The sequence below is a fragment of the Mytilus trossulus genome, chromosome 8, assembly GCF_036588685.1.
Source record: "Mytilus trossulus isolate FHL-02 chromosome 8, PNRI_Mtr1.1.1.hap1, whole genome shotgun sequence".
Taxonomy (NCBI): domain Eukaryota; kingdom Metazoa; phylum Mollusca; class Bivalvia; order Mytilida; family Mytilidae; genus Mytilus; species Mytilus trossulus.
Window position 1 is genome coordinate 6,886,023 of NC_086380.1, and position 9,608 is coordinate 6,895,630.

At 32.3% G+C, this 9,608-nt stretch overlaps 1 protein-coding gene across 1 annotated transcript; it reads left to right on the top strand.

Annotated features, from left to right (window-relative positions):
- The first annotated feature begins 1,739 nt into the window (after positions 1–1,739).
- Positions 1,740–9,608, top strand: LOC134728199 (putative amine oxidase [copper-containing]). The gene is made up of 5 exons (XM_063592707.1): positions 1,740–1,799; positions 4,007–4,121; positions 5,480–5,540; positions 6,572–8,508; positions 8,862–9,608. Exons 1-5 carry the CDS (start codon positions 1,795–1,797, stop codon positions 9,168–9,170), a joined length of 2,427 nt encoding a protein of 808 aa, XP_063448777.1. The 5' UTR covers positions 1,740–1,794; the 3' UTR covers positions 9,171–9,608.

Consider the following 9,608-nt stretch of genomic DNA (forward strand, 5'->3'; position numbering starts at 1 on the left):
GAAAATTTCTGAATCCGCCACTTAGAGGAGGGAAGTAGAACGTAGAACTGAAAACAACATTGCTTGGCTCTGAATGAAATTCTCGTTCCTGTAAATACAAATAATATAGGCCTATTCATATGTGGGTTGTCTTAACTTGAACTTGACAAAAAGTTTGTCTTAAGAAAAACTACACCACCTTTAATTAAGCCATACAATAAGAATAATCGATGTTGGGGCATTTGTCATTAGCGCCAATTTTAGAAATATCTTCTTTTTTCATTTAAACAGAATTTGCAAAGCTTTCATTTGCGCTTATCGGTCAGTCTTTCGTTTGATATATCGTGGTATCATTCGGTTTTAAAAACCTTAAAATAGTTATCTGTATGGATTTATGAGTATTTTATGAAAAAATTAGTACTTTTAAAACTGTAAATACATTCTTAAAGGGGCACTAGCTACGTCGGAGATATATTAAAAATAGTTTTTAATATATCGCTTTTAGCAGCCAGTATAGTTCAATTTTGTCAAAATAAACTAAGAAATATTGATGATGAAATATTCACTTGCAAGTGAATACTTCGACCTCATAGAATCTGTATTCATGCGAACTTCATTTTAACCCCTTGGCTAGATATGGATATAGCATGCATTGTGCGTGTTCAACTTATCCAAAGGAAAATAATGTCAATACTGAAAGGATCTGAAAGTGAAACAAAGGTAAATCATTTGATTGTCTGATTCCATCCAAAAAAAATCATTCTTATACAGGTAAAAACGATGATTAACATAATTATATTTTTAATCTTTAATATTAAATTAAACAGACCTAGAAAAATCCAAATGCACGAGTCTGCTATCTATTTATATCTTTCTTTATGTTTTGGGGGACTTGGTGGCCGAGTTATCTAATTACCGTATAGTCAACACCAGGTCGAGTTCCGCTATTGCGGTTGCACTCGACTCCAATCATAATTGACTAGGAGTGTCAGTTTTCCTATCGAAGGTCTGTGGTTTTCTCCGGCTTTCTCCACTAATAAAAACTGGCCGCAACGAAATAGTCTAAATGCAGTGCTTAAAATGGTGTTAAAACTTTAAAAAAAATATTAAAATTATCTATGTTTAGATGATCGCTTATATATGGCAATTGGAGGTCTTCGGGTCAACTCGACATTAAATTATATGACGTTTAGACTAACATGTACCTTTGTGGTTATGTCAGTTAATTTCAATGTTGTGATACGATTTGAAAGTAGAAAATGTAGTACATGTATATATATATGTGAATATTCATGAAGCCAATCCATCTTAATTGTACACAACATTTATCATTTTACTGTGTTGGTGGTCTCGTGGTAGCGCGTTCGCATCGAGTGCAGAAAGCGGTGGGTATAAACCTTGAGCTCAAACCTAGTAAGATTTTAATCGATATTTTCTACCTTTTCCCTGGGCACTCGACATTAAGGAATAGGATCAAAGACAGGTCGGCTACGTGTCAGAATAATGCTATCGCGCAATGCGGCGTGTCTTCCAGCAGCAGACTCTTTGCCATGTGAAAAAGCACTTTAAAAAATCAGACTCAGCGTGTCGGTCAAATACCTAGCAAAAAAAATCAGACTTAGCGTGTCGGTCAAATACCTAACAAGATTGATATTCATATTACTTATAAACATGTTATCGTCCTGATTATGCATTTAATTCTGCGCTGGACGTTTAACAGCAATCAATCATCAACACCATTTGTCATTTTGTTAATATGAAATAAAACAACGGTATAATGCATAAAATTGTTTACAACATGAATTTTAATACATCATGAGGTAAGATTTATATCAAAAACTTTATAAATGATTTAAAACTAGAAAATTAAAACAAAAGATCGAACCAAATTTATATTGGCTAACCTTATTTTAATGAATGTTTCCATTATATTATTCGTAAGAGTAACAGTTACTTTGCTTTTAGGGTAAAACACAAATTTGTATTATTTGCTAGTGTATTATTATATATATTCGGTCCGGTCGTTTGTTTTGATTTTCTATCGTAAACTGGGGATTTTGAAGTCGAAAATTGAGAATATACAGCATATGGCAGTATAAATAAGTTTATCGTTACGCGGAACAGCCGTTTTTGTGTATTACTGCGTTTGCGCTAAAGGTAGATATATTGTGATTATACTGGTTGCATGACGATATTAGGTCGTCATATTAGAATTTGGAACTATGAGTTTACTAATTAGTTTATTTCAACTCTTTTGATATTCGCCACCTGTTAAAATTTTCACAGCTTATAAGAACGGTACAGAACTTAATGGACATCTCTGTGGAATGCCCGCAAACATATTTAGCGGGCTAGAATTTCACCAGTTATAAGTGACACTGTTCTATTCAACCATAAACTGTTTTATATATAATGTTAAAAGGATTCAGAGTTTGCCATTTGATTAGGGACTTATTATTTTGAACTTTCCTAGGAGTTAATGTTTTTGTTATGTTACTTTTTACACGTTAAGTTCCTCTCATTCAATAGAAAAAAATACTTTTGTGAATTTTACATATGATATATATATATAATTATATGCCTACTTCAAAATATTGCTGCAAAACAAATTATATCATATTTTTGTGAAACTAATTATGTAGCTATTCATAATACATTTATTTTGGTCGTTATGTTAAAAAAAATTCTCAAAAAAAAAGAAATGTTGTGCAATTTTCTTGGAAACTGTTTAATTAGTTTTCATAATATAATTTTATCATGTTTTGTTACTATAAATAAGAACAACAATATATCTATGTAAAAAGGATGCATATAACAGATGGAGTTTTTGGAATAACATCATGAGGTAAAACTTTTAAAAGTCGTAAAATATTTCAAACTAGAAAACTATACAAAATTCTATCAGGTGTCCGTTCATTTTTAAAAGATGTTGACAATGTTCAACTTTTTCTATCAAAATGATTTTTTGGCAGTACTTCGAACATAAACGCAGATGTCACGGTAAAGCGTGCGTATTTACTGAGTTACAATAGAGGAAACATATACCAAAGGGTAATTCAAACAAAAAGTAGAAAAATAAACGGACGACACCATTGCAAAAACAAATGCAGAAAAAAATCAAAAAGACAATCAAAAGTATACAGAACACAACATAGAAAACTAAAGACTTAACAACAGGAACCGACGGTGAACGCATGTGCTCCTTATTTTAACTGATTAAAGTTTAGCCATATGTTTTTAAAAATGCAAAAGTTTAATGCATGTGGCCGCAATTGTACCGTTATTGCTCAATTGAGACAATTTGATTTCTTTAAAGTCGTATCAAATCAGTTCAATGCTATCTCTTGGGTTTCAATAATTTAACCTTGTCATCTTAAAGCTTTGAAAAACAAGGATTTTGTAAGATTTAAAAAAGTGTCTTTTTGTACTACATTTTATAATGTAGTAATAAAATTATGAAAAGTAGGGGTTAGTGGGAAATTTTTTGATAGCACTTCATGGATAAAACCAGAGGATTCCGAATAACTGACAAAAAGTAAAAAATCAAGATTCGCGAACATCATTAACGCATCAATAACAAAAAAACCAAAAAAAAACCAAATAATACTGGACCTAAAATGATAACTGTTGCGTGCTTTACCATTATCAAATCAATTCGGACAGCGAAAACGGGAAAGCATACTATAGGCGAAATCTGATTGGCGGGATAGTAACACGTTTCATAGGTTATTTATTTCTTTAATCAAAAATAATATATTTTGAATTGGTTCTTGTACGAATAGTACTTTTTCCAAACTATACCAGTTTTAAAACAAAAGGTTTTTTTATTCTATAACATCTATAATTTTGAATTTTAAAATCTGCAATCTAACCTTTTTGTCCACTGTGACTGAACACTATTAGTTTCAACAAACATTATTATACACCGCTTTTTAGCTTTCTGACTTATTTATTGCTAACATGGAGATATAAATCAGAACAGTTATAAATTAACTGTTAAGGTCAATGTTTTAACTGTATATTGCAGACAAATTAATGGTATTGGTGTTTGGTCAATTATAGTACTGTTTTGCTTTCTGAGTGAGAATTCTGATGCTAAACGAAGACGAAAAACTGTGTACAGTCGTACAGTGCAAACCAACGTAAGTATTTTCCATTCAAATTAATAGAAGTAAACCATACCCTCAAAACATGACGATTGAGTCTATTTAAACAAACGCGAAGTTATACTGATTTCCTATTATATTCAATCTAACTAAAATAAGTATCTCTGATTTCTTTATGCTTATTCGACGGAGCACGCGAGTCCACATACAAATCTGAATTTTAATTTTTGATTGTATTTGATTATTAAACAGGACAATAATTTGTGAAGTACAGTGAAGGTACTTTTAATATGCAGAAATGTAGTTCATGCATAAAAGAGACATTAATAACAATACCAAGATATCTTGATGTCAAAAATTTAAATTGCTGGCAGTTTCAGTTAAGGTAGCACAATACAAAGATTTTATAACTCCAACAACCAAGTTTTAAAATGCTGTTACTTTCTTAATAATGCTTGAAATTTTATAGAAGTGGTAGTTTTGGATAGCTAACAGATCACTCTTTCAAATCAATGCAATGTTAGCATTATGCAACAATTATGACACCAATTATAATGTTAATGGTGTCTAAAATATTTTTCACCAAATTCCCATTTTCAAATGAAATTAGCTTCTGCATAGGTATCCCTAGAGGGTTGATTTTATTATATGTTGTTCCTATGGCCATTATCTACAAAAGGGTGTCTCAGATTTCAGATAGAATGTATAGAACAAATTTTACACCTAATTAAACATTATCTTCTTTTATGTGGTTAGGATGTTTCACTAATTGGAGATTTATGAGAGAATAGAATACCATAGAGACAATCTGAGACACCCTTTTGAAGCCCATGATGTGTTGATTAAGATTTCGTTAAAATTTTCTGTATAGTTAAAGAGATGAAAGAGCTAAATTCATTCAAGTGACCTTACCCAGATTTTGCCACTAATTACATAATAATTGATTACATAATGATTGCATAATAAAAATATTACATTCATTTAAAAGATTAATCTTTTATCTATCTATATGTACCTCTTTTATTATTTTCTATGCATTCATAAGAAAGTTACAGCATTTCAAATGTTAGTGATTGGAAGTAAAAAAATCTTTGTATTGTGCTACCTTAAATGTCCTGGTGGGGTGAATATAAATTTGAACACAAGTTACTGAAACTTGTTTGTTGCTCAAAGCCGTCTGTTGACCTCTGCATGTCTTTGTTTTTTGTGTCGTGTGAGAGCTATTTCATTGACGTATAATCCAAATCTCTTTTCATCCATGTCATCTTATAAAAATCAATTGTTAAAGTTTTGGAGCAAATACTTGTTTTGTATATTTCAACTGCATGATTCACCATTGACTGCTTCTATCTCGACCATAAATGATTAATAATACATATATATGTATCTTCTAGGCTGTGACGACGAATGGAGACAATTGTTCAAACATAGTGGCTACATCTATGTTTATAAATAGTAAGTATAGCCGATCTTACATAATCATGCATATGTGTTATAGAACTATACGTAACATCATCAGGATTTATTTCATAGAGATTATTTACTCCTGTTGTTTGTTATATGTATGCATATGATGGTATGTATGTTTCATATGAGCCAACGTAACGCCTGTAGTTTGTAAGTAATTATATGTATAGATTCTAAAACTATAATTATAACTGTGCAACACGATCACACATTGTCATGGTCTTTCTAGGAACTGACCACATAGTTTCGAGTTATTATATTCAGTGTTCGTGAATCTTAACAATAGAAGAAATAAGGTCACAATGATATATGAAACGTTCAGTTTAAACATATTTATTTATAGTGGATTGGGAAACAAGTTTTGCAACTTATATTAATCCCTTTCCACTTGACGGGTGCGAGTGCTGCCTTGTAGCGGCATTAGCCTTCTCTTTTTCGAAATCTACAAGGCTGTCTTTAACGTGCAAGAGACATGACTCTCTCTTAATACGGGTCAGTCATTTATCGTCCCGTTCCGACGGACTATCATCGTTTCCTCAAGACAATAATCGACAATGGTGTCAAGGGAGAGCCGAAAATCAGTCCCTGAAATTTTCATCCCGGAACGGGAATCGAACCAGGAACCTTTGTGTTAGTAGTCCGATGTACTAACCACTACACCATGGCTCTCTTTAATATGAAATATGAAAACGTTGTAATAATTTACAAAAACCAATTCAACATTTAGGTTTATTGAAAATCCAATTTATTATTGCTTTTTCGATTCTACAAAGTTAAAAGAATTTCGATTTCGAATCACTATCGTCTTTACATTATTTTGACTGCTGTATTTTGCATTTCGTAGTCAACCTTGATAAACTCCTCGGAAGCAAAACTTGATACAGAAACTTTGCTATTCTGTTTGTAAAATGTCGTTCTTGCCCTTTTGAAAAATTATAACATTAACAACAACTTTGATTGGGTTACATGGTTTGTTTAGAATTCGTTCCTGAAGTTTTACTTAAGTACTATTTTTTCAGCAAATAAATCTATTGGAATATGTGGAAGAAATAGTGAGAACCCTTATGGTAGAATTAACACGAATGAACCGAGGTATCCATCAGTATTTAGTGACCTTACAAGGAAAGAAATGAGAGGGTTACTTGACTATTTGTATTCAAGTAAAGAATTAAATCTCACCAGATTTAGAAATGCGACTATACGGAGTAACTATCTTTACCTAGCAGAAATGTTTATGCCATCTAAAGCAGCCGTGTTGAACTATATAGATGATGGTAATAGTAAACCACCACGAGAGGCTCATGTTGTCTTAATAAGAGGTGGAGATCCTAAACCAAATGTTCTTGAAATAGTTGTTGGACCACTTCCAGTTCCTAACGGGCACCGACTGTTTCCATATCGACGACAACCAATTCCATTTTTCCAAAGACCTTTTACATCAATTGATAGCATTTCTCAAAATCTGAAAGAACACATAGACAAAGAATTTGGAAGACCACTTTATGAATTATACGGAGGTAACCTGATCAACTGTGGGAACAAATGTTTAGATGTGGGTCTTTTTGCCGAAGTTCCGATATCAAAGGATGATGAAAAAAGCTTTGCCTGGTACAGTTTTAATCAAAACTCTGAACATAAACTTTTGAGACCAGTTGATTTTTCGGTATATGTAGAAATCAATTTTCAAATTATCAAAATCTTAAAAATTTGGTTTAATGGAAGACTTTTTCAAAATTGGAAGCAAGTGAGAGATTATTACATACGAAATAAACGAAAAATTAAGACAATACGTTTTCCTGAAGAATCTGATAATATTTCATTAAGTATGCGAAGAAGGGGACAACCACCGTTCTCTAAACCATTACGAAACCCGTCACAGATTTCACCAGATGGAAAACGATACAACATCCAGGGGAGACAAGTGAAATACATGTTTTGGAAATTTGATATAAGTATGTCAATATTTACTGGACCACGTCTTTTTGATATAAGTTTCAAAGGTCAACGTATAGCATATGAAATCAGTATACAAGAATTAACATCGTTTTATTCTGGATATAAACCAATGGAACACTACTTTAATTTCTTTGATGTTAGATTATTGCTAGGCTTGCAATCAAAGTATTTAGAACCTGGCGTAGACTGTCCCATTGATGCAACATACATCGGTTCATACTTTGTAGACAGAGGGTCAGACGTTCCAATTTATAATGCACGTTCATTTTGTGTATTCGAACTGAACACTGGAATGCCGCTGAGACGTCACCACTCGGAGTCCTCTCACAGATTTTATGAAGGAATGGTTAGCGTCGTTTTAACTGTCAGAACCATTATAACTGCTGGTAACTATGACTACATTATAGATTATATATTTTACCAGACTGGTGGAATAGAAGTGAAGGTCAGTGCGTCGGGCGTTATAATAGCAACATATCATGACCGACAAAATCCGTACAGTTTTGAAATCAGTGAAAATTTAATGGGTCTGATTCATCAACATTTATATCACTTTAAAGTTGACATGGATATAAAAGGAAGGAATAACATATTTGAAACTCTTGATATTGAAAATGATGTCGTTGCTAGTAATGAAAAACCAAATTCAAAAATTCATCAAATTAAATTTGCAAGAAAATTGAAGGCTACTGAAAAGCAGGCAGCATATAAACACAACTTTCAGCAACCCAAACTTCTAGTGATATCAAATAATAATATAAAAGATAGATTCGGCAACACACCCGGATATCGGATATTGAATACAGGATTGACACATAATATACGACCACCAGGAACAGGAAACGAACCAGGAATCAGTTGGTCAAACTATCAAGTTGCTGTTACCAAACGAAAAGAAAGCGAACCGGTAAGCAGTTCTATCTACCAGCACACCAATCCAGAACAACCTATAGTAAGGTTTCAGGATTTCATAGACGACGATGAAAACATTGTTGATAAGGTAAAACACGTAAAAGTTATTTAAAAGTAAAATCACAAAAATACTGCACTTAGAGGAAAATCAATTCGGAAAGTCCATAATCACATGTCAAATTCAAATAACATAACGCATAAAAAACGAATGGACAAGAACTGTCATATTCCTGACTTGGTACATGCATTTTCAAATGTATAAAATGGTGGATAAAACCTGGTTTTATAGCGCTAACCCTCTCACTTTGTTGACAGTCTCATCAAATTTCGTTATAGTTACAATGATGCGTGAACTAAACAGACATGATAAATAAAATAGTCGATTGCATACTTAGGCTATAGATGGCTGTAATTATGACTATATATAACCTTATTTCACAGGACATCGTGGCATGGATTACAATGGGGTTTTACCATATTCCTACGAAAGAAGACCTACCAATGACGCATACTCCTGGAACAGTACAAAGTTTTTTCTTGTTGCCATTTAATTATTTTGATGAAAATCCAGCAATGTCATCTCGTAATGCAATTAGAATTGACCCTATAGATGTTAAAGGTAAAACAAAGTCAGTGAAGGTTGAACGCTATGGAGTACGAAAAGAAAACGCGTGTTCATGTATACCTCCAAAGAATTACAACGACAAGGTGATTATGGACGATCCATGTCTTGTAGTGCAGTGTTTGTAGACAAATAAATAAACAAAAACATTTTTTTCAAATGACACGTTCTGTTAAATCATTTATTTTCGTGAATACCAATATTCGTGGATGAAGGGAAACTTGAATGTTCACGGCACATTTTGTATGAATTATACAAAAAATACACCATTTTGTGATTAGAAACCAAACAAAATGATAGAGTTGTAAAATAAATTAGGAAAAGATAGCTTTCAGACAAGGCTTTGAGAATACATAAAGAAAAGATAGGGTCAGCGTACGTTTTTTTCCCGGCTTAAATACAAAATAGGAAAATTCCATGAAGATTCCTTCAAAAAATGCAGTGTTAAAGTTACCTCCCCTTAAAATGTTCATTTGAAAACATTTAAAAACAACCAAATATAATCTTCACTGGTAAAAACAATAAATTTTATAAGTTATATTCTTATAAATTGGCTGTTGAATGAA